The sequence below is a fragment of the Thunnus albacares genome, chromosome 11, assembly GCF_914725855.1.
Source record: "Thunnus albacares chromosome 11, fThuAlb1.1, whole genome shotgun sequence".
Taxonomy (NCBI): Eukaryota; Metazoa; Chordata; class Actinopteri; order Scombriformes; family Scombridae; genus Thunnus; species Thunnus albacares.
The window spans coordinates 14,651,283-14,677,021 of record NC_058116.1 but is presented as its reverse complement, the minus strand read 5'-3'; the positions used below and the strand labels follow the sequence as shown (position 1 = coordinate 14,677,021).

Genomic DNA, 25,739 nt, shown 5'->3' with positions numbered 1-25,739 from the left:
AAAAGCCCCTGTGGTACAGCAGGTCTGCTCCTTGGCACCAGAGAATCATCTGGCAAAGAAAGGGCTTAGGGTTTAGGACAAACACTCTCACACACAGTTTCACATTCCCAGATGGGACACTGCTAGGGGGGAGGACGACTGTGTGAGGGAAGGTGGTGTTTTGTACTTGAAGTGAAATGGTGGGCTGCAGGTCCCTCTCTGGCACACAGGGCACAGAGAGGAGGGAGAAGTCCATCGTGACGCGCTTGGTGCGCACGGAGAGCACGGACTCCTCAGTCTCCGCAAAGAAGCGCAGGACATTGACGGAGTGTCTCCGTACAAACTTCTCCGTCTGCCAGCCGTACAGGTGAAGTGTGAGGGAGTTAATGGTACAAGTTAACAAGGAGTGACTTTCTGTGGCACTTTTGGCATTAAAAGGGGATTTCTGATGGGGGCTTTCACAGTGAAAGGGATGTTCTATGCATGTCACAGATCTTGCAGCACTTTCTGACATGTACCTTGTCCAGAGAGTTGCCCTTGTCGTTGTGCCTCTCAGGCAGGCTGTTGCCAGAGTCCGTGCTGATGAGGGACCCACGAGAGTCTGCGTGGCGCACAGAGTTAATGTTGGGGGTGGATGTCGTGTGAGGTGATGCTGTAAGAAATAGAAGTTTTATATCAATATAAAAACTAAAACTTCTCTCTTGATGTTTTCCACCATCATTTTTTCCACTCACCTGTGCCAGAGATGACTCCGAAAACATCTTTGTGCAAACTGGTGTCCAAAAAGGTGCTGGACCTCGGTGGTGTCATCAATGCGTTGGTAAGGAGTGAATCTTCTCTGCCATTCTGAGGGGAAACAGTGCAAGACTTCAATGGCCACAGACATATGATCTTATCAGAAGCCACTGGGGGCTCCTTTGTGTGTTAGGTGAAGGTGTTTTGAGGGGTCTCTATGTCACCTGCTTTAAACTCTTGGCATTGGTTAACAAAAATTAGCAGATTGAAACTTTTGAAGTATTTTTTTTAGTAATTCAGTGTGGAATGCTTTGACATGAGGGATCTATATCACTGTTTAAATCCTGAACATGCTGAATCTGGAAAAAATAGGTATGATGTAGCTGGAAAATCAAACAGTTTTTTAGATACATGGAGTCCATTTTTATCTCTCTTGAGTGTTTTTTTTACTGTTCGTTAATATCTGTCTCTTTAAAAGAACTGAAAATACTGTTTTGCCCTAAATGTATATATGTATAGGTGTATATTTACATTTTTCACTGCTTACATGGTCATTTTTGTGATGCTGCCTGAACCCAGTTTATACCTATCCAGGTACTACTGTGAAATGGAAAATAATTATCCACAGATTAAATTATGATAAACACATACATGGGGTGATTTGGTGATACATTGCACAGAAAAGACAATGAACCTGTGTGTTAAATGAAACAATGTGATATACAGGATAACTTGTAGCTTGATAACTTATCAGCTAAGACTGCTGCAGCAGCCTTTTTTCCTCCTTTTTTACTTGTCTTTTTATTTCATTGGTATGTTTTTCCTTTTTTTATGTATTGTATATTAATTTTTCTAAGGTGTTGATTGGTACAGTGGGTATGGTTAGAAGGTAGGGTTGTGTTATGCTCTGTGGTTTTCTTTGTTTGCGATATGAAATATTCAAGCCACTAGGTGGCATGCTTACATTGTTGGAGTGGTTGACGGTGAACGGAGACACTTCCTTCACATTCAGTCTGTTGACATTCTCTTGAAGCAGACCAAACAAGGGCAAGTACAGCGTGGCCAACCGGGCTTGCTGGCTCTGAAAAACAAATAAATCACTCAGCAGACTGTCTCGCACAAAAGATCAGACACTGAAGTGAATTGGAAAAAGCAAGAGACAGAGGTGGGAGGGTGCTGCTTACCTTGGAGGTGTAGCGGTCATCAAATGTGTGCTTCATCATCAGGTTCTTCAGCACCTGGATGGATATCTGACGAATCTCCCTGAACTCCTGCAGAGCTGCACTGACCTCCCTGAGGAGCAGCCCGACCAGGAAGTGGTTCTTACAGAAGTCATCTGTCAGCGAGTAATCCAGCTGGAGATCTGAGAAAGAGGACGATGAAGAGATTAGGACTGGCCGACAGAAATAAGCGAAGCATATGAAAGGAGATGGAACCACACAACAGCAAGCAAAGAGAGTCATTTTTCTAATTTAATATAAATCTGACACAATGAAGTTATAAACAAGAAAAACATGAAAGCTTGGAAGGCACAGGTTGTAGCCAATGTTAAAACCTGGCAAGCAATGCAAATATGTTCCTTGCTGACAAATGATTCTTGTTGATTTTCATCTAATCATCTATATGAGGAAAAACCAGACATACACACAGACTCAGACTTTCATGTGTGAAAGATCCAGGTTGTGTGACTGAGCTGCTGTTCTACATCACCAGAGATTATTGTGGACAAAAAAGGATTAAAGCTTGTGATTGAACAGAGGCAGCTGTTCACAGATGGTTTCCAATAGCATTAAAGACAAGTTAAGAAATCACACACACACAAATGCTTCACCAAAATGAGAATTAAAATGCATTTATCTACTTGCATTTTTTTTTAAAACCCACATTCAAATGGAAGCTTTAAAAAGACATCTGATTTCTTAAGAGTGACATAAAATAAATTGCTCCTGGAATTATTCTCATCACTCCAAACCACTTCAAGACAGGGAAAATATTCTTGCAATTATAATCACCCACATCTCTACAAAGAGCCAGTTTTAAATATATGACTACAAATGATTTGCTGTATTATCTGTCAGGACTTGAAATAGAAAAAACATTCCACATCAGCCGGTTTGCAACAAAGTTGGAAGACAGATTTCTGAGGGAATTTTCAACGTTCCAGTCATGGCTGAATGATTCGATCCAAGTCGATCCAGTCAAGCAACAATCCTTGCACCTACCTGGAGTATTACATGGAGATAATAAATCTAATTGACAAAAGAAACAAGGAACACAAAGAAGAAACAAAATACATTCTGTAAAACCAAAGAGTGCTACAACAAAAGAAAGTATATTTAATATTACTTAATTAAACTTCTTGTATTATAAGTGTGTAGTGTAACCCAATAAAACAGACTCATTTTGTTGTTGTAAAACTAACATTGGACACAATCCATTAAATCTATTATGTTTGGAACCGTTTTGTTAGTGTTGGCTTTGTACAGCCGAGCAATTTGGTTTGATTTCAGTATTCTACTTTAACACAAGCAGTATAATCAAACTGGAGTGAGCTATCATTAGGCTTGACTCTTTACCAGGAGATACATTTTATGATCTTCTCACCTTGAAATCTCAGTATCCTTCCCTTTCCAAATGGCATGGGCAGGTTTAAGGGGACGTAGTGCTCGTGGTTGCACACAACACGCAGGAACTCAAACTTGAACTCGAACAGTGTCTGCAGTTAGAAACAACAGAAACCAATAAACAAACTCTCACAAACATGACTTTGACCAAAACATGTGGTATCTGGAGCAAAGCCTGACATCCTCCATTACTGTTCAAATAAACTGACACAAACAAGCTGTTCAATTTGTTTCTAAAATGTTGATACTGTTACCTTTGGGTCTCCAGGCATAAAACTGTTGATATAGTTGTTGATCTGCTTGAACACAAATCCTCTATCCATCAGGTTGAAACAGCGCTACAGAATGAAGGAGGGGGAATGCATTATTTATAGTACAAGAAATAAATCAATATTAACATTTAAAGAAGTGACAGTAACTGTGGATCCTGACCTTGATGAAGACTGCCAGGCTGTGGTTGGCGTTCCTGGCGGCATCCAAGTTGTCTTTGTATTTCTGAGTGATGTGTGGCATCATCATGTTGACCAGAGTCTCCACGGTGTGATGGAAGGACGCTGAGAAACGCTGATTCCTGGACAGCTGAAGGGGACAACTAGGATGTTGGTACAAATGTAGCAACATAATGCATCCCATTTTAAAGGATAAGTCAATTTCTTATTGTCAAAAATCCCTGAAAAGACCAAAACCATTAATTAACTGATCCTACAAAGAGGTATAGTCTCTGTGGTCAAAGCCTGATACAGCTTATTTTTCTGTGTCATAGAGCTCCATTATTGTCCAAAAAGTACTAAAAAACACATCAATGTGCCACACTGTTGCATTCATGAACCCCACAAACACTGTCCTGTTGCCATAAATACATAATATAGAGCACCAAATATGTATTAATCCGCAGATGAAAGTAGTCCCCAACAAATGGACTACTCCTCTTTGGATAGTGTTTGCTAAAAACTACATTGCCCAGCTCATGTTTTTTGAAAATAAAAATATGTATTTATTACCTACTTTTAAATATTTAAGTCTTAAAAACCTGCATTAACTGATTTTTTTTAGCCACTTGGGGGCAGTGGAAACAAGTTGTGAACACAACACTGACATGTCATCACCTTTTAAGTTGATATGGTGAACTTGTTGGCAAACAGTTGCTTATTTACACATCCAGCAGTTATGGAGCAACATTATCATTGATTTGGGGTCGTGTTTCTGTCCACCTGGTGAATCCAAGTCAAACATTTGCTCTCTGTTAGCTCTTTTTTTAAGCTTTGTAAACTTCTGGGGGAAATATCTGGCTTTTTAGCTGCTTAACAGTACAGTACAGTAGGTTTTTAGAGCTTTTTCACTGAAAACAGCTGCACGCTGCGGCCAAAAACACTATGAGGGCAGAGAGAGTGAATCAAAGCAGTAAGACAATACTAAACAATGAGCTGAAACTCACTATAAAGCTGCAGAGTTGGTTGATAATCAGTTTTGTAATTGTTGGTTCATCACCACATGCGACACCTCTGACATTACACATTGTCATTTGATACATTGGTATAATAAAAATAGATGATAGCAGCTTGTAGAAATGATTGGGCTTGGGGCTGTGTGTCACAGACAGGGTAAGGAAGTTGGAAAATATAGATGGACTAACACATTGTTGGTTTTGGTGTTTTCACAAGATTTGTGGTCAATAACAAAAAATGTAGAGTAATGTCAGCCTCATCTTTCACTGATACGTCACAGAGCAGGGTTGCTCTGTTCTCAGACTGTTATGACCAACTCTTGTAGATCTTGCTTCCAGATTATGCCAGTGGAGGTTAAACACAGGGATGTGGTTGGTTATGGGGTATGAACAAATGCAGTCAATTAAACTGCACAGCAGTGTAGGACAGACTGTGGATACATGATACTTTGACTGTGGTACTGCGGCTGTCCACAAGACTTGGCATGTTGTAAACTACAGTGAAGAACCGAAGCTGTAATAAAGCAGACACAAGCAGACACCTCTGAGTGTAATGTTGAGGCAGACTTACCCTCACTTTACAGCTTTCAATCAAGTACTGAGCCATGGACTTGACTAAGGCTTCAAAGAAATACCAGGAGTACTGCAGGGCAAACAGACATCAATCAGAGAACAATAAAGAGGAAATTCGTGTAAGATATAATTATACACTGTATAGTCCTTCAAAAAAGTACAAATATGTAACCTTGAGTAGCTTGTTACTCGTGAGAAAATCAGTGGAAGGCTTCAGGATCGCAGTCATGGTTTTAGCCAACTCTTCATGCACTGTTCGGGTGGTGGAGGATGTGTATGGCTCAGTCTTGAATACAAACTGTATCAGAGAGCCATGTCAATCCTCCAGTACAAACATCAAATACAGACAGTCGGTTGTGATATGCGGCATGGGAATTTTACCTTCACATATGATCTCAGGTAGTGCTCCAATCCCTCCTCATGGCACTGGGCAACAATGTGGATCATGACTCTAAAGTACAAACAATGGAAAAGGAAAAGATGTGTGAGGAAATGGATCTGAGCAGGGCTGAGGCAGCTGGAGGCTTCATTTATTGACACATACATTTCAGTGCTAATAGTCCTTTACAAGTTAAATTTTTAATAAGTTCACATTTTTTCAAGTCTATCTTAACGTTGAAAGTGTTATTGCTTGCTGTAATCATTCCTCCTGTCCATACTGGCCATGAAGACATCCCTTCCTAAAGCAATTCCAATGTATGAGATGGGGGGGATCTTATAAAAGTTAAGCTTTTTAGTACAAAATTTCCTTCTTGGCTTACAGTACTATTCTCCACTGCAGCTCAGCAAGGAAACAAAGTGTGGGGAAACACAAAGAGGAGACTTTGCAATAAAAAGACTAACTTTGGAAGATACCCACTGGACTTGTCTAACACAATCTGCTAAAGCCTTATATTAGCTTCAGGTGGACAATGGATTTTGCCCCTTACATTGTACACATTACATTGCATTATGAATGGATTTCTTCACATCCAATACAGAGAAGACTAATTATAGAGAATCCAAAACTCATTTCTTGTGGGCAGTCCTTGAAAATCTTCTCACTTTGAGTTCATGGTACACATCAAAAGCTTTCTATACATTTCTATTGTACACATAAACAATGAAAGTTTGATATTTCCAATCCTGCTGGTGTCCAGTCAAAGAAGGTGTCAGGAATGCTTGCCTGGTGACGTTGACTGCCACGTCCTCTTGGGTGACACTGGTTAGCACCCTAAACAGCTGATTCAGGGTGGTGGGCAGGAACTTGATCATCACATGACTCTCCATGGCATGCAGACTCTGACAGAACAATCAAAGAAGTATATTTGGGTTGAGTTCAATTGCATAACTCTTCATACATACTAAGGGGAATTCTCAAAAAAAAAACAATGTGGTCGTCTTCCTTCCCCACTTTAACAAAGAGCACAGAAGGCTAATGCTCATGCAGAATAATGTGTGAGGAACCTAATCCAATAACAACAACAGGAGAACATGAGTGAACAACCCTGTGCTAATCAGCCACACCTTATGCCTCAGTGCCTGGAACATGGCAGAGTTTGGGTACTGGTGCATCTCTGCCTGTGCACAGGAAACTAACACAAACCCTGCCAAGTCATTTGGCGAGCTGCCATTCGGCATGGCTGACCTGCTGTTTGACCCTCTGGCTATTGTTTGTGTGCACTGCTGTGTTTACATTAGACCCCAAGAGATGCATTGGTCCAAGTGTTGCTTTCCATGTCAATGTCCACCAGGGGAGATGTGAACTGAGATTCCCATGGACTAGAATAAGAGAGCGAGTAGTTGGAAGAGTGATAATTGAACTACCAGCACTACAGAAAAAAACAGCTAGACAGACATACGGACACAACGAACACAACGAACACTTTAGGAAAAGAAGCGTCAGCGAGGGGCTGACGTGTGGCAGATAACGTTGAACAGATTTACTGGTATCAATAAAATCTTTGGCGACAAATAAATTCTTTATAAACGGTGAAGCACAAATTGTCATGAAATATGTGCGGTTGGGAAGCTACAGCACAAAATAGAAGATCAAAACACATTAATCTCCATGTGATTCACCACAAATCAAGTGTGACTCTCTGTGGTTTCATGGCGAGTATGAGTTAGATCATAAGTTGATACAGAGAGGCAAAAGTGTAAAAACACACCTGATCTTTCCCCATAGTTAACAAAAAAATTGTAAAAAATGTCATCCTGTTCAGACATAATTCCCAATCCTCTATTTATGTACAGTTATTTATGTAGAGCATGTGCACACAGTTTTACAGCATAAGCCAGAAATGAAGAAGTATGTCAACACTGTGGATTATGGGTTAAATACAACTCAGTGTAAGATTAACAGTCTCTTTCTGGCATGCGTTGCTAATTCTAATCAATAAATTATCCTAGAAATGAACAATATCAAGCAAATGAATATTATTCCAATAAAAAAATAGAAAAAGAGCATTTTTAGTGTTTACCGGGATGTGTATCAGTATCTCTACTCTAAAAATCCTTCATGTTTTTATACTTTACCTTCAGGTATTTGACCAGTTCTCCTCCTGATACCTGGGCCGCAGATGCTGTGCTCTGACAGTGATGAAAGAAATTGTGCAAATGTTGATCCTGAAACACAAAGAAGGTCAGATTGCAGGAGATATTCTATGAAGCTTTGTTGTAAGGAAATCACAGCAGAAGTTCAGACATGACATTAAAAAAATGTCATAAGATGCAGATAAATCAGCTGTCTAACCAGACTCACAGTTTGCTAAAAAAAGAAAAAAACTAACCTGAGTGTAGACAGTGGACACAAGGTGAGCAGACACCTTGAATAAAGGCTTTCCTCCATCCACCCATTTGACCTCAGGACCTGAATGCTGCAATAAATAAAACAATCCTTTGCTCAATAACTAATAGTATTCTGCAGTATTCCATACCATTATGTAAATAGACAACTGCAGTAGATTTTCATATTCCACTAATAGAGACACATTTTTGATATTGTAGCTTGTGGCTTGGCATCTCCAATAGTATGAATATAAATCAGCTTTGCAGACATGAAAGGCTGAAAAAGAAAGTACAGCACTTGAACTCTGAGTAGGTGAGGTGAATGAGGTTGTGCTCTACCTTGCTGGCACCCTCCTGACAGCTGAGGTATCCAGCCGGCAGGTTGGCAGCCACAGGGATTTGAATCTCATTTATGATCACCCGGCCATCCTTCAGCAAGGGGAGCCAGGCGTAACCCACTGAGAGCAGAGGCAGAAAAGAAGATACTCAGCTAGCAGCCTCACACTTCATGCCAGTAACAACAATAACACATGGAAGAACTCAAAACAGCAAATACAGATACTGTAATTTTAACAAAATCATTGTTCTGCAGATTCAGTTTTTGCAGTGTGTTACCTTGCATCTCAACCAGGTCTCTCTTTTTTGTGCTGGCCTTGCTGTTGCTGTCACAGCTGACATGGTAGAAAGTGAAGAGCAGATGGTGCTTCTCATGGAGCTGTGTTGGAAGCTCAATCTTAAACTAAGGCATAAGAGCACAAATAAGCATTCAATCATTGATTAATTCATACATTTGTTACTGCCTCATACGTGCGGTTCTCATTGCTGAGGCTTTTAAAGAAATTTGTCCTACCTCATCGTAGAATTCGGGGTTGTGCTGGTGATGTAACACTGCAGCAAAGGCATTTTTGGTAAACAAGGGTCCTCCAGGTCGGCCATAGATGCACTGCGGAATGATAACAATAGCTGGTTAGTTCCTGTGACAGGTGGGGCTGTCCTTTGGGGATTCGGAAGCACTTCCAGGAAACATTTGAGTTTACCTTCAGCGAAACAGCCTCTTCCTCGTCTGAGTCCTTAAACTCAATGCAGACAGCTATGTTTCTAGCCTGCAGACAGACACAATGAGCAAAACTGAACCAGTTAGCCACAGAATGAGAGAAACAAGGGGTCTCTACTTAAACAAGTTGGCGTAGAATCTGTCTAGTTACGATATTTCAATTTCACTGTGTAGCAAGGGAACTTTTATGCTGTTTACAGGGGACAAAGATCATAATTTCTGCTCCCGTGCCAATAAACCAGAATGTATGGTAAAAGTTGGTGATACCTTTGCAAATGACTTCTGGCTGTCATACTTCAAGTGCTTCGGGTAGATGTAGAGGTGATTGTTGTAGATTGTGAAAGGCTGAGAACATTTGGCTATGCACGGCACAAACTCCTCCACTTCAAAGAAGATGTTGGTCTTCTCGCTCACATCGAACTGCTTCACAGGAATGTAGGATGAGGTAACACAATCTATATACAGAAGCAGGAGGGAGGGAAACCAAAATAAACAACCCGGCAGACAATGTGACCCATCTGGTCTGCGCAGGAAAAGATTTAGTTTCTCATGTTGGACGCATGGAGTGAATTTAGAGGGCTTACTTGTCAAGTCAGGAGCTACATTGTCAATGGTAACATCGAGGTTTCCTAGGATTACAGGCAGCTTGGCCATCTTCTCTGGCCTGAGGAAAGGAAAATAAACTCGAGTTAAGTCTTTGCTATCATCAACCATAAATTGAATATAAAAACAGGCGGGCAGCTGAGAATTGAAAAGAAACAAATGGTATATTATCACATTTACAGATGTTATTATTTTATTATATTATTTTCAATTGTAACCCGCATTTTCCAAAGTACAAACTATAGGCATATATTTTCCTTTCCAGTGCATCTGTGAAATTACTCAGATACATTTATAATACTCAGAGAAGCATTACTAACTTTCTGAAGTCAGCCAGCAGTTTGAGCATGTCGTCATTGGACAGCTTGTTGCTGTCCTGTCTGTACAGAGCCGAGAAACGAGCACTTTTGTCAAGCGTCCCTGAAGCATCTTTGAACAGTGGCCTGCAACAGAGAAAAGTAGAGTCAGGAACATTTCTCTTGTCCTGCACATACACCTACATGTGTGTTTGTATGAGCAAAAGTGCTTGAATGTTGATGTATCATTTGACAAAGGAAGAATATCTATGGTCTACAGGCTGCAACTAATAACAATTATTTTGTCAATTCTTTTTTCATTTCTCATTTTTCTTATTTTTCGTAAGATGTTAGAAATTAGTAAAACATGCCCATCACAGTTTCTCAGAGCCCAAGGAGATGTCTTCAATTGCTTTTTTTGCCCAGCCAACACTTAAAAACCCAAAAGTATTAAATGATTGCTCAAATGAAACAGAAAAGCAGCAAATTTTAACATTTGAGAAACTGGAACCAGTCAAATTCTTTGCATTTTAGCTTGATAATTGACTTAAACAATCATCTGATTATCAAAACTGTTAGCGATTAACTTACTGTCAATAAACTAATCAATTGTTTTCTGAAAGACCGCAACATATACTGTAGCCCTAGTAGAAAGTAAACATATGTTTCTGGTGAAAAACTGGGCGTAACTCTGATTACATACAGACAGAAAATAAACATTCAAATCTTCTTTATCAAAAGAGATAAAGTACCTCGCTGCCCAGGCAAAAGGCATCCTGTACTGGCCTAACCGGTTACAAGCCAGCTTGGCATTTTTCAGGACCTTCTGTGCCACCTGGTGGAAAACAGGAACAGTGATTTGCATTTCACCACTTGCAGCACTGTAACATATTCAGCATGCTGCCAGTCTCAACACAAGACACACAAAAGTCTTGATAACACACACACACACACACACACAAACACACTCTTTCTTCAACCATGTGCAAATACATTTCACATTTTTCTCCTCGCCTGAATCACATTACTGCCCACCACGGTCCCTTCAGGGTGCACAACCACAGTTGTTCAGCCAAAGTCAATGCTTGTGCTGAGTGTCTGTGTGACGGGTCAGCACTTAAAACAGGGATGATTATCTGTGCATAATGTGGGATGATCTGGTGGAATCTGCTGAGTGTGGGCTTACACACTGCCTTGTGAGGAGGCTGGTGAGAAGTTCGTGTGTGGGTCAGTACCTTGGTGGAGTCTGAACTCTTCATGTATGGCTCGGCACAGTGGTTGATTCCTCCCTGCAGCACCTTCTCAATGCGAGCCACCAGGAAGATATCTGGGTGGGGGCATGTTACTGAGAACACTCCCTGTACGATGGGAGTGATGATGGATATGTTAGAACAGATCGAAAATGTATTAGTAGATTTAAATATGAAACTAAAGCCACATTTTCTACTGTTTTGTATTATTAAGTTTTCTTTATTTTCACCTGTCTGGGGTACTGCAAGGCTGTTTCTGGCACGCCGTGGACCAATCGTTGCCCCTCAGAATGGACGTCCCCACCACCGTTAATATACTGACTGTTGTTACTGGGCACCATGCCCCTAACAGACGGGTGGTTGAGGTCAACGTGGAAGTCAGAGGAGATCTTTCTGCCATTTTGGATGTCGAACAGTGACAGGGTGACATAAAATGGTTCCACCTGGAGAAAGAGCAGAGTAATAATTCTGTATTAAACACATGCTGATGCTTATTTACAGTTTTGCATTTTTCTTTCATATTTTATCAACCAGTCTGCATAATCAGGATACAGTGGTTACGGTGTAACGCACTGCTGGTAGCTATTTCAATAAAATTTCAGTGGAGGGAGCTGGATGTGTGTGTCAGGTCAGTGTCTCTTTGGAGAGTCTTTAACAGACAGTTTCTGCTGGGAGGGACAGCAGGACATCAGACTCCATTATACAGATTGTTTGCCATTATTGTGCCTGTAGTCTGGTTGCTATGCCAACAGAAGACCTTCAGTGGATCAAATAATGAGTCCATCCGGCCGCTATAACAAACCATCTCATCCGTCTTTAGTCAGGCGGATAATGATATTTCTGTCATTTAGTGCCTATTGTGGCTAGAAAAAGATCAGTCTTACGTTTGTTGTTGGTCCTTCTTCGTTCTCGGCCACACAGCTTTGCAGATTAAATGAGAGGTCGTTGCAGTTTACCATGACGCGCTTGCCGAACTTCTCCTCAAACTGCTTCACATCCGGTTCTATTCCTGAGAAATCTAGTTTCTAAAGACAATACAAAGGAAGCTATTACATTTCATTAAGGAGTGTTATGTTGGATCTTATTACCACATGGGAATAAGTGAACTTCAACGCGCTTTACACTCAGTTACCTGTGTGTCAGGGTCAAGGGTGAACAGCTTCAATCTGGTCTCGTTCCTCATCCTGGATTCGATATCTCTTGTGCTCTGAGGACAGGAAAGCATTTCCTAAATCGATTGAAACCACAAACTCTCTGAAATTCCAGAAGCACCGCCTGAGAGATTTTCAGTCTGTTGGTTTTATCGTTAGCACATTTTTTGTGATTCGGACCAATCTGGAAATTAGGCTTCATATTTTACAAGCTGATCACGTTGGGCAGACAGGCTCAGGCGTGAGAGTCAGGTGGCACAAAAATATATTTCAATGCATTTCATTGCTGTAACCTGTCAAGATGTTTTCCAGCTAACTGTTTCCATGCACATATGGCTTAACTATTGCCTGTAGCTTAACGTCATACCAGTGTGAAGAGTTTTATTCTAAAGCACTAAATGTCAATTTAAGCCTGTAAGTCATCAGTCAGCATATCATTTAATAACACAGATGTTTCTATCTACAAAACTCTATAATATTCTTCATGTGGGGGTACTTATGTGAACAGTCATAATGTCATAGCAAGTGCCTGCTTTTTTGAAGCCATGATGTTTAATTTCCATTGTAGAGAAAATCCAAATAACATTATGGGTGGAAAAGTCTGAAGAGATTATCACATGACAAGATGTCTGTGTTTAACGTCAGATCAAACCTACAAAAACAAATGAATGGCTGAGAAATTAGGTGTGTAACCAGTAACTCCTACATCTAAATTTAAGCCACATGTTTGCGGCAAAAGAGGCCTTCTTCCTTTTGACTTCAGTGAGGAACCAGAGATTTAATGGTGCAACTCCGTGTGATGATGTCTCGAATGTATGAGCATCTAGCTGAGAAAGCAGGACCTACCTGAAAGCTGTCCATACTGCCAGAGGAACTGTCTGACTTTCCAAGATCATCATCTAGAAAAAAAAGAACAAAACAAAACAAGAAATAAACGGATGCAGGCCAAAGATGTCGATGATAAAAATAACCCCCTTGTGTAAAAAAAACCCCTCCTTAATCTCTTACTGATATGTAAAGTTCAGAACAATAATTCAGCCGCACAAGAATCAGTCAGGATTGAGTGGGAGATATTACAAGTCTCAATGGCATATTTTAAGAAAGCTCAGAGATCTCCTCAAGCAGAATTGTTTTTTTCTCATGCACAGTGTGATTAATAAAAGCCGGGGAGTTAGGAAGATTAGTGGAGCATTTTGTGCAGAGGCATTCATTTCATTCATTCGCTTTCTTCCATGGCTAAGCTTCCTATGAGACAGGAGGTGGGTATTAAAAGTCTGGGTGGTCCAGTATCACATCGCCACAGACTACATGTATATAAAACCAGGAAAAAGTTTAGAAGTGAGGCTCGTGAATGGTGGTGTGAATGAACAGCGTCTCATTTAAAAACATCCTCAGGTAGATACAGTATGCCAGAGTAAATATGCTGATGATGACTGTATGCTGATGAGTGGTTTTACTTGATTCTTAGCTGAAGACATTTTTATCTTAGGAACTTTGCACTAACTATTGACTTAATACTGAGAAGTTTATTACTAATAAGAATTTCATACATTTCATATGTCTGCATCAGTTGTCTGGACTGTCTCTGATTCTTTTAAGAAGGAAAACATTTTTATTTTTCATAAATTTTGGCCAATGTGACTATGTGAAAGTTGCTCTTGTCTGACATTTCAGTCTGCAAAAAGCACTTCATAATTAAATCCTGGATATTTTTACAGGACTTTGAGAAGCATAAACTCCTCAAGAACTTGGCAAATATTTTGAGAGGACACAAAATAATATTCCCTTTCATATTTGTGTTCCTTCAGGTGCACACACCATCATGAATGTCTCCATTCCTCTTCTCCTGCATGGCGATCTCAAAACTACTGTGCAAGATCTTGTTGAGCGTGTTGATCCAATCCTCCATCTCCCCTTCACTGTCCGAAGCCAGCAGGTAGGTGCTCTTGTCCTGCATCTTCAGCTCAAAAGCAAACCTCCTAACCTTGTTGTTCTGCAGGTTAGATAAGAGCACAAAGGAGAGAACAAAGGGAGAAAAAAAACATATGAATTTTATAAAAAAGGTTATCTAAAATTAGAGAGCCAAGCTCAGAAGAGTACAAAACAAAAAGTCAGAAGAGAGATTTTTGTTTTTGAAAAGTGGGGTCCCATGTTTGCCAAGTATGTTGGTATCTGATATTGAATGATTGATTGACTAAGAGTTTTTAACATTTAAATACCAAATACTCAACTGTGGACATGGCAGAGCTGAAGGAATGTTTCATCTCACTCTCCAAAGCTAACAGCTAACCACTGCCAGCTCACCAGACGGCAGTTGATGCTTATTTCTATGATTTAAATCATAGCTCGCTTCACTTAAATCTTATCTTCACTATCATCCCTAAGTATTATTCTGTCTGAACCTGCAAAAACATTGAGAGTTTGTAAAAAAAACCAAATGTTTTGAGTCACAAAATAGTGAACTAAAAATGACACTATTTAGCTACAAAAATTTTCAAAACGTGAGTCACTGTTTTGGAAAGACGTATAATTTAACTGCTGCACAAAGCAGATGGATGGGGTGAGTTAGGGAGGGACGGAGTATTTCCATCTGCGCAACAAAGCCTCCAGACCTGCCAGGACGGCAGCAGAGACTCTCTGAAGTAAGACGGTGCTGTTGAGGGGAGTCAACAGAAAATGAGCTGGATCCGCAGAGCCGAACAATAACCTCCAAACAGCCAGGAAGAGTGATGTCACGGTCCCATTTGGGCTTTAGCGTTACTCTATTACAGCTCATTCAGTATAACCTATAACTGCTGATTCAGCTGCAGTTTGTCCATGGCACACATCTGCTGCTGTGACCGTGCTGAGGTCAGTTGCTTATATAGCTCAATAAAATGTTCAACATGTATTTCTTTAGAGGTATAGAGAAGTCATCTCGTTATTGTGAGAAGTTGGTGGATTGTTATGTTGTTGTTATCGCTGTAGTTTGCCTAAAATGTTGAAACAGTAGAGTGGGAGTGATGGGAGGGAGAGCCATTATCTGCAGGCTAGCTAAGTAAACATGGAGATGGGTGTTTAAGACAGAAATAAAACTGGAGTCTTGACAAACAGACTTAATCATTTAATTGGCAGGAGGAACTGTACACATCCCCAGGGAATTTAAGATTATTTTCACAATATTATCAGTATCTGTATTCCTACTTTAGACAGCGGGTTAGTATGTGAGAAATGCTTTGTATGTTTGAATATACAATATGTTGGCATTTTAACAAAGCGCAGGAGCAGCTTGAGGCTCAGTATGATGTCACTCCACACGCCATTACAGCTGCAGAATTAAACATCTGCAGTTCCACACACAGACCAAATACTGCTGGTTGAGTTTAGGTTATATTATGTCTATAACTTCAACTGAGCAGAAAACACATAACTATAGTGTATGTGTTGTAAAAGAGGCTGTGCAATGCTGTTGAGTAGCATTAGTGCCAATTAGCAATAGGCTAATCACCAAGTACAGGCTCTGTACTTTAATTAGGAAACCAGGCTCATAGAAAGTGTATAATCAACTAAATCACCTTCACCAAGAGCATCTCCTTAATTGGATGTTTTTTCCAGTTGAAGCAGTAGAAGAATGGGACATAACACTGAAGTGGCCTATTTAAAAACATCAAACTGTGGGACAGGATTTTTATATTTAAATAAGTTGAAGTATGTAAGAACAAATTTTGTGGCATTTAGTTAAAAATGTTGAAAATATTATGGCACAGAAAACTGACAACAGCTTGTATCTCTCATCTGACTGATCTGAACCTGGAGGTACATTCTTCACTCTGTCCACCACTTAGGAATGTGACAGAGCGAAGATCTGTGTTTGGAAACAGGGTGGTGCGGAGGTTCGGAGGAACTCAGGGGACGATACCATAACCTGCACTGATAAAGCCTCCAAACATCTTAAAGCATTCAAATACCAAATGCACCCCTTCTCCTCCAACAATTCTCCCCCTCCACATGATAGGAATCAGGCAGTCCTGGCGAAACACTCAACCTTCCTTCTCATAACACATTCCACAATAAATATCTGATTAATGCCAGCTGGGCGCCTCCTCAGTCGAATCAGGTCCTTTCCATCTATTGAGATGATAGACAGATGATAATGCACCCAGTGAGTCTTGGCCTACATTCAGATGGCATTGATTGTGAGGCAGTGCACCGAAGTGAGACCTCAGCATTCACCTTGTTTCACCAGCTGAGAGTCAGCAATAAAGCGTGACCCTGGGGAAGAGAGAGCTCAAGTTTCAGGGAAATGGACAGGAGAGATACCTTTCAGCAGCAGTCCACTATTGTTAAAGCAATTTGTTTGAACGTTTTCCAGTTATATTTTATGTTTTAAGCCTACAAGATGGAAAATACATTTAGAGAAACAAGAATTGTGCAGAGGAAGTTGCTATGGCTCCATTCTCAGTTTACTCCTAGTAAATGACATTTTAATTTCCATTGAGGACCTGGTTACACCCTGTACTACTATGGCGCCAGTAGGGATATCCCGTTTGGCACAAGGGTCACCGTAGTTTAACAATCACTGCCTTCGTGCCAGAGATGATTGGAATATATTAGAGCGTACCTGAACAACACCCATACAAGAGTCCAAGAAAATGGTTCCTTTGGGCTCTTTGGAGATCTTCTCATCCTTGTAGAAGTTTAAATTGTAAGAGCCGTCACCCAGCTGGGTCAGATGGAAATATCTCCTCTTGAACGACTGAAACAATAAGAAGAAATAACATTATGCCTTTCAGTTATTAGAAAAGACAATGCAACATTTTGGTAACAATAATTTCAAGTAGTGTGCACCCTTAGTATTATATAAGATCAGGCTCCAAGTAATAAGAAGCGACATGTATTCATGTAAGATTTTACTTGTCTGTAAAAAGGCAATAACTAAAAAACAGGTGGACAGAGTCATGGAAATACAGTACATTTGGACACACTTTCTCATTCAAGAGAATGGGAGTTGTGCGTTGAAAGTTTTGACTGGTACTGTATTTCTGATGGAAAAACAGACTTTTCCCATGACGATGAAGGAGATCACCTTCATTGCAAAGAACAAGGGTGCTGTCGTATTGAGGACAAGGACAATATGGACATGAAGGCAACTGAGTATGGAATATGTACCCCACTTGCTTCCCCTGTCTTGTTAATGTTTTTACTTTTTATAAAATATCTTTAAATTATTCTGGATAATAGTGAAAAAATTAGGACCCTGACACCCAAATTGTATCCTTACTTCATACTATAACTACATACACAATATACAAACAATACACTATCTAGTTTTTGTAATTTGTGAAATAATGTGGCTATTCCCACTGTCTCACCCTCATGGTAACGCTGATGGCACTGTTCATATTGCCTTTGTAGAGCCAGCCATGTTTGGTGATCCCGCCTTTCTGGGATCCTAGGGAGGCCGTGTCCTGCAGGAGACAAAAAGACACAGTCACGCTGCACCCATTGCAAGGAAAGAAATCTTAGTCATGTAGTTGACTATTGAATTTCGTGTTGAAACAAGTTATAATACTTTAAAATGGCGCAAATGACTCTATAAATCCCCCTAAAAATGGTTTCAATTGTCCAAAATAAACAGATATGCAGAGAAAACTTACTTTACTTAAAGAAGACTCATCAGTAGGAGCATCATATCATAATATCATATCACCAATACTCACTGTATAACACACTCTACCAAAGAATTGGCTTACAGTAATGAAAACCTTTGATCTTGTGGTTTGATGACACAAAGCCCAACATGATGTAGGTCTGTCTCAGTCCAAACAAGCAGGCAGAAGAACATTAAACAAACTATGACTGTGAACTCAAATAAATATCTTGATTTTCACAGCAGATCCATGACACACGGACCCGATCGTCTCACACTTGTAAGGTGGGGTAGCATGAGATCACGTCCTGCGCTGGCAGAGATTACATGTGACAAAACACAAAGCTACCAAGATCCACCGGCTATAATGATCTGTCAAAATAAACCTATTAGGAGGGTAATGAAAAGGGAGGAGATGGGGACAAACTACACAACCATGCCCTGATTTAGGTCATCCTGCATTGACATAAGATGTGTCATTTACATCTTAGACTCCTGACTTTGAAAAACTATAGTGAGGAGTTGTGTACCTGACACTTTCACACACTGAAAAGAGTAAATGGCCTTTCAAGATGTCATTATTCTGATCCAGCTTCTTCTTCTTCTTTCTCCTTTTTCAGTCTCATAAAGCAAACAAGGATTTTTAAAAAGTGCTGGCAGGAATTATAATATCTTTAATGTGCCTCATGGAGTAATCTGAAAAGCATCTGGGAAGGTTTGGTGCCTGCTTCTCCGCATCAAAGTCTAGACAACATTCACCAGTCCCCCGAGGGGCATACAAATCCATATAAATCCATCAATTTGCTCCAGAAAACTTTGTCAAGGACAGATAAGAAAGTGCCAACCAAACAGTTGAACCAAAGTCAAATAAAGGGAAGACGAACCAAATCACACAACCAATGTTACAAGTGCTCCAAAACACACAATTGTAAAAATAATTTATTATTTAAATCTGATTTATTTGGGGGGATTTTGGTGGGGAAGAGTTCAAATCCTTTTCTTTCATCTGCACAAGCAACCTCCCTGTTTGGGAAACAAATCTTGGCATGACTGTGGAGGGATGAGGGCCAGAGAAAGAGAGAGGCAAGAGTTGAATCAGGGGTTATTTGGATCTTGTCAACGGCTGTGTGGAGGTCCTGCTCCTCCTGCCCTGTCAGAGGTAAGGCTGACTGTGAGGTAGAACAGGATAGACCCTGACCTATGACGACCTGGCAGAGTTTCACACTTTCAAGTATGCACTTCCCTCAGCTGCATGAACTACAGTAACACACAGTTAAAAGGAAGAGAAACACGTTGTTTTGTTTTCTAAAAACATTAAAAAGGTCATGCAAAGGTATTTGCAAAGTTTGTCTTTCAGTCAATAATCAAGGATACTTTCTTGCCTGTAGGAGGCGTAGTTTGACATATCATGTGAGGAGAGTAGCTCAGGATCATCATCATACATCTTGTGAAGCAGCATGACCTTAAACTATGTTAGATAACGCTGGTTTCAGCCACAGCTTCATATCATCTTTGAACTTTGACTCTGATCAAATCTGAGTATCTGTCAGGTGACGTATGAGCCTCCTTGTGATGCGCTCTAACAAGCTATTCCAAAGACAACAAATATTCATTTAATCTGCGCTAAAATACACACCCAGTCTGTCATACATGAATTAGTAGAGGATGAAAAGATTCAAATACTGCACAGGGGTCTTGAAAATTTCATTGTGAAAAAAAAAGGCAATTTTGAGACATGGTGCCAGCAAGAGTCTTTAAGTGTAATTAGACTTCATTCTTTCCATTTAATCCAGCTATTAGACATAAAAATGACTTTTATATATTTAACAACTATAATGAAAACAGGAAAGCCAAAACTGATGACTGGAATAAGTCGTATTTAGCTGCATGCAGTCTTTTTAGGGGCGAGGATTTGATTAAAGGGGTCTGATACTAAACAGAAATGCGATCTAGAAACAGGATAACTCAAATGTGCAATAGACACTGTAAATGAGAAGTCAGTAAAGGTTCTACACACTGTTATAAACACTGATAGTAAAGAAGTAGGATAGAAACTCACCTCATCTTTATCCACATCCTCATCCACTTCAAAAACATGGACCGCCAGTTTATCAGGCCTGGACACTTTACTGTGAAATATAATATCAAAACAACAGTGACTAACTACTGTGGAATTGTTGGCACAGTTCTGAGGAAATTACAACATTACTTTAATATCTATTTTACAATTTGAGTCAGTTGCATTTTAAAAGGCAAATATTGATTAATTAGTATTTTTCTATTGCAACACATTTGTCTGATGGCTGAAGCTACTAGTTACTTAGCAGATTAAGACAATACATGTTTGACATTCAAGCTCATATAATATGATATCTGATGAATTTACCACTTCTTCACTATCAACACATTTACTTTGCACATCTACATTCATTTAACGACTGAAATTCTTTTAATGGGGGTAAGTCTGAATTAGGGGTGGAGCTGAATACGGTATTCAGAAAAGAACAAATAGTGGGTTTTTAAGAATATTTATTTTGTACATTTATTTTACAAATGATTTGTTTTTGGAAAGTAAAAAAAAAAACATTTCAAATGAGTGCGCGCAGGTCAGTAAACTCCGCTGTTTACTTCTATTAGCAGCTCTTAACGAGGGGAGTCACATCCACCGGCTGCATGACGCACATTTCCTTATTTGGACAAAATTCCCGGAGTTGGGGGTGTTTCCCAGAGATAAAGCTGAGCTACTGACATGTGCAAAGTTTTCCCAAGTGACGCTACATAATCTGTTGTTCCTCTTCTCCTTTCCACAAAGTTAGGTTGTAAAAAAATAGGCAATAAATGAAAAGTGCAAAGCAATAATCACCTTTGATGATCTTCCCTACACTTTACACACTGTGCTGTCTCTGTGTTATGGGTGTATAAATAGCCACTAGTCTGTCTATACAGTGGCACAGAGCTGCGCTTTAGCTCAGTAGTCAGCGCAGTCGTCTATGATCTGGGAGATTTGATTTTGAGACTCAGTGTAGGGATCTCCTTCCCAAAGCAGTTTATTGATGAACACTTATTTTAATATTCTAAAATTAAAAGCATAATAAAAACAAAAACAGGATTTTTACGCCTATTTCCACTTTTACTTGAATACAAATAATTCTACTGCCTCAACAAGTACAAATACAAATACTGGGCTCTCTGCACATCCCTAGTCTGAATATCTTTCTAGCACATGACGTCTAAAGTGGTGTGACAGCGATTATCAGATTTTTCCTTATGTTGTATGTCATTTTTTAATGAAGTAATTTTGATTATATGCAGCTGTCTCTATAAAGTCAGAGTAAATGCATTTTCCAGAGGAGTGGAAAACCAGCACTTGACTGTTCATTGAAGCATGTTAAGGTGTAAACTGCGTGTTGGAAAATGAAAATGTGCCAAAGGTAAGAATCATTTGAAATACGAAAATAGCGTCAGATTTTTAACAAGCGAACCACGTCATGGTGTATTGTTTTAACTTCCCCAGATTCAGTAAAGTGACAAAACATTTGGCAGCAGTGATAGCATGAAGGTCACTGTCAACTCATATTTGAACATAATAACAGTAAAATAGATATTCATAAGGGAAGAGGCTGAAGCTGATGACACAATCTCCTGACAATGAGGGTGGTTTCCACTCTGGCGGCAGTTGGGAATTATCCAGTGAACCGTAAAAAGGAAACACACTTCTGTTGCAAGGAAATAAGATTTATTGATATGTTGCATTTCCTTGTAATCAAGTCACGACAACATTGTGTCAAACACAAAAAGGGGGCAGCTTATCTCGGTGAACCAAAAACACAAGCAAACCTGTGTGTGACTGGTGTGTGTACTGTGCGTTTTAGTTTAAAATTTCTGGCATCCATGTATTATATGGAGTAGCTGTTGTTACTTGCCCATAATAAGAATGTCTCAGCACACTAACACATTACCTCTAACTACACACTTACTTTGGAAGCTGTCGAAAGTCTCCAGAATAGTCTTCATACTTGTAATTGACAACATGCCAGTCCGTCTTGTAGGTCTTAATGCACTGAGAAGATACAATGAAAACTGATTACAAACCACTCTAACATACTTTACAGTGTCAACACGATACAATATACAGTACAGTAGGACTTAAGGGCTGTGTTAGGGTGTCATTATGCTTGACAAACTAGTTCATACGACATGTTGGGCAACCACGTCTGCGGGCTAAAGTGTTTGAAGCTGTCCTGAATAACAACACTTGAATCGGAATTGAAAATTGGCCATCATAGAGAAGGATGAGATACAATGTAAAATGGGGATAATTTTGTTGTTCACGTAAAAAGTGATAAGAAAAATTCTGTAGAGAATTCAAAAAGAGAGCTTGAGAGAGACGGTCAAACCCTGGCCAAGTGCTGTGTGAAGTGGCCATGAAGTGGAAGTGGAAGTGAAGTGGAAAGTTACAGAAATGGTCAGACGCAGCCTCAGTACTTTCAACTTTGGGAAGGTGTTGGGGGAAGGGGTTTAAGACACTGTCTGACTGTCTAACAAGCACTTTGGTTGAAGCATACTGACACCTTTAATATAAGTTTTTCCACTCTAAGACAGGTTTACAGTCTGATTATCATCAAAGATCAGCAGATATCCCACTGAGCAGAAATGAACTATCCACAAGATTAAAAAGTATAATGTTGAAATGGTTTGACAAGCATGATACACAGTATTGTGATGTGGTTGCCACAATAGAAAGCACAATTACAATAGAATAGTTGTTCTGACCACCAATTGAAGCCTCAATACAATGAAATCAAAAAAAGATGAGTGTGCGGTAAGCGTTCACACCCCAACCTAATACTCACCAACACAAACTGGTAGGGAGTGTATCTCTATCTCTGTGACTTGGAAAAAAGACATCTGTTCATTGTTAGAGTCAGTGATAGGAGCAGCTCACTTATTTTCCAGAAATGCGTGCCGTTTACAAGAACTGCCCCGACGGGCAGATAAAATGCAACCTGATCAGGAGAGCAATCGGAAAAACAGAGAGACTCTCGCTGGGTTTATCTTCACAGCTGTCCTAGTGATGTCACACAACACTTGATCAAGAGTTTTTTTGTATCTTTAAGACATTAGACAAGGCTCCCTTAACAATGACCTTTGACCTGGAAGGTGAACTGTCAGCAGCCAGTTGGTCTTTGGCTTAAAAAACAGTAAGAGCAGTGTGCATGGGCCGGATGGAAAACCACTGATGGTTAGAGGAAAATACATTCACCCTGTCTTGGCCATAATTCATCATTTTATCAGCAACAACTGGAAAAAACTCACACTGAGCTTTTGCTGTTCATTTTGCTTTGTCTTATTGTCTTATGCTGCAAAAATGACTTTAAGATTTGATTAAAGACTGAAGTGAACATCACAGATGACTCATTTGAGTAAACATGTTCAAGACAAGCAGCATTATAAACAAACACTGACAGAAAAATCTCAGATGCTTGATAAACTCGTGGAATTTAATTACTCTTTATCATTCATTATTCTTCTGGCATAAATAGACATTACTGAGGAAATTCAGTACAGATAGTCCAGTTGATTTGGCAGCCTCCAGTAATGATCTGTAATGAGCACAGTTACAGTCTACGCAACAGCTTCAAAGTTAGATGGAAGCTCCAATTAAGTGGACACATGAAATAAAGAGGTTTCCTGATCTGCGGTGATGTGCTACTGCTTACTGCTAATTTTAGGTAATAAATTGTACCAGACTTTCCATGCACTGCCACTAGGTTTTTTTCACCAGTTCAACAATTAAATAGACTTTATTTGTTTCTACAATTATGATGTTTGATGTCTTACTTACTGGATAATAGCATTGCAGAAAGAATTGTTGTATGTAAATGTACTTGTGTGTGCTTTGTGCGTCCGACCTGCACACTAGTGGTCTCTCTTATAATCATAAAGATTACACTGACATAGTTTAAATAAGCCTACTCTATGTTAGTGTCAGTGGTTCAGTTGCTCATGTGGGATTACTGCCCCTGAATGCTCCCAGTATTTCCTTTAAATGTACCTTTAAGCAAATTTTTGGTTTACGTACATAATGTCTACAGTATATTTTTTATCTACATATTTTAATGTTTTGTTGACACTCATATTGAGAGGAATATTCATATCCCAGCTGTCCTTTTTATGGCTTGAAAAAGGTTGTATATGTCATTTCATACTGTACCACAGCTTACCTCTTGGACAAACAGACTCTGGGCTTCTCTCTCTGCATTTTCAGGCACTGTAGGGTAGAGGCTTCTGCCTTGCCGCCTCAAAGTTGAAATCTGCGAGACAAAGCAAGATTTCATTCAACAAGAAAAACAGAACAGGGGATTTACAACAGACCACAACGCAGTGATGATCAACACAGTAAAAGTGAAATTGAAAATGTGGAAGACATTTCTCCGACTGGACACCTTTTTCCCAGAATTACAGTGGGCGGTCTCAGCTGGACACAATTGCTGTTCTTTTAAATATTGTTTTATGCTAGGGAAAGGGCAGATGTCTTTCTGAGGATTCAACAGGGCTGAATGTGCGGGAGGGCAGGATGCTTACCCATACTACTCATCTCCAGGACCCACAGACACACCCTGACTCTGGCTCTCTGCCACTGTTGTACAGGCGGTCTCTGATTAATCGGCGTCTCAGTGCCTCTAATGCTTCCCTAAAGCTGTTCTCTAATGACCAACGGGTTCACTCTGCCAAACTGCAGTTTCACAGCAGGGACAAGACGCAAGGCTCTGCCCTCTAAGTAAAAGCCCACAATCATATTTACAAAACACAACCCAGCATATAAAGTTGATACATTTTGATGCCATAGGAAAATAATCAATAACCTTTCTTTTTCATTCATCCACTCGACAAATACAGAATAAAGCTTTCCTAAAACGTTCCTTAACAAGAAAAACATCCGCTTTGAGCGATTACTGTACACAATTGACTGCAATGCAGGACTAATACTGCTGAAGTTCTTAGCACAGATTATAATAAATTCATTGCAGTTATAAATACAAGCCACTTTTCAAGTGCTCATTCAGCGTTTGAAATACAACATCTCATTTAAAGTTACGACAAGGAACTTTCATTTTGTGTTGATTTTGGTGGTCCCTGTGGACAAAAGCGGTAGTGTTTCCTGGAATGAAGACTGCGTTTCCCATGAGCACCACCACTTTGTGTCATAAAGATGCGGCTTGCGTGTTATTACTATTTTTTTACCGCCCGCATTCTGCAAAGACCTGCCCCTAGTCTGCCTCTGATTGGCTCTGACCCTGATATTTTCACCCTAACCTTCTCAATGAGCGCAGTTACAGTTTACGCAACCATCTCACGCCTCATGCCTAAACCTAACCAACCTAACTAACAAAGGCAACGAGTACTAGCCAGTTAGAGGCAGAGCAGGGCGGGTCTTCATGGAATGACAGTGGGAAAAAAAAAAGGCGTGGCTAGTGCGTGCATTTGTTTTGGAAGTGAGTGAAAGAAAGACGCTACTTATTTTTAATGCTATTTTTTTAAAACACAGCTGTTTGCAGGATACATAGCAATGAAGTAATGTATCTGTTTGTGACTATGTTAGATCAATGATTGTAACATGATGATGGTGAA

At 39.9% G+C, this 25,739-nt stretch overlaps 1 protein-coding gene across 9 annotated transcripts in view; it reads right to left on the bottom strand.

Moving 5' to 3' along the window:
• The window catches only part of LOC122991735 (dedicator of cytokinesis protein 9-like), an 83,146-nt gene that overhangs the window by 13,640 nt on the left and 43,767 nt on the right, over positions 1–25,739 (bottom strand). For 8 of the 9 annotated variants that reach the window (XM_044364998.1, XM_044365006.1, XM_044365000.1 and 5 more), the window contains exons 3-34: positions 24,332–24,421; positions 22,085–22,167; positions 20,167–20,236; positions 17,830–17,925; positions 17,079–17,213; positions 14,297–14,471; positions 13,325–13,377; positions 12,460–12,534; positions 12,212–12,352; positions 11,558–11,770; positions 11,313–11,435; positions 10,830–10,912; positions 10,102–10,224; positions 9,763–9,842; positions 9,446–9,633; positions 9,162–9,227; positions 8,975–9,067; positions 8,740–8,863; positions 8,464–8,582; positions 8,127–8,213; positions 7,873–7,962; positions 6,521–6,636; positions 5,737–5,806; positions 5,528–5,653; positions 5,354–5,425; positions 3,771–3,917; positions 3,593–3,676; positions 3,319–3,430; positions 1,899–2,077; positions 1,679–1,795; positions 714–825; positions 498–631 (exon numbers count right to left, since the gene is read on the bottom strand). In XM_044364998.1, coding sequence (XP_044220933.1) covers positions 498–631; positions 714–825; positions 1,679–1,795; positions 1,899–2,077; positions 3,319–3,430; positions 3,593–3,676; positions 3,771–3,917; positions 5,354–5,425; positions 5,528–5,653; positions 5,737–5,806; positions 6,521–6,636; positions 7,873–7,962; positions 8,127–8,213; positions 8,464–8,582; positions 8,740–8,863; positions 8,975–9,067; positions 9,162–9,227; positions 9,446–9,633; positions 9,763–9,842; positions 10,102–10,224; positions 10,830–10,912; positions 11,313–11,435; positions 11,558–11,770; positions 12,212–12,352; positions 12,460–12,534; positions 13,325–13,377; positions 14,297–14,471; positions 17,079–17,213; positions 17,830–17,925; positions 20,167–20,236; positions 22,085–22,167; positions 24,332–24,421 — 3,576 coding nt within the window. Of the gene's footprint in view, positions 1–497; positions 632–713; positions 826–1,261; positions 1,315–1,678; positions 1,796–1,898; positions 2,078–3,318; positions 3,431–3,592; positions 3,677–3,770; positions 3,918–5,353; positions 5,426–5,527; positions 5,654–5,736; positions 5,807–6,520; positions 6,637–7,872; positions 7,963–8,126; positions 8,214–8,463; positions 8,583–8,739; positions 8,864–8,974; positions 9,068–9,161; positions 9,228–9,445; positions 9,634–9,762; positions 9,843–10,101; positions 10,225–10,829; positions 10,913–11,312; positions 11,436–11,557; positions 11,771–12,211; positions 12,353–12,459; positions 12,535–13,324; positions 13,378–14,296; positions 14,472–17,078; positions 17,214–17,829; positions 17,926–20,166; positions 20,237–22,084; positions 22,168–24,331; positions 24,422–25,739 lie in introns of those variants that run through there. The other variant, XR_006405897.1, reaches the window with a different exon arrangement.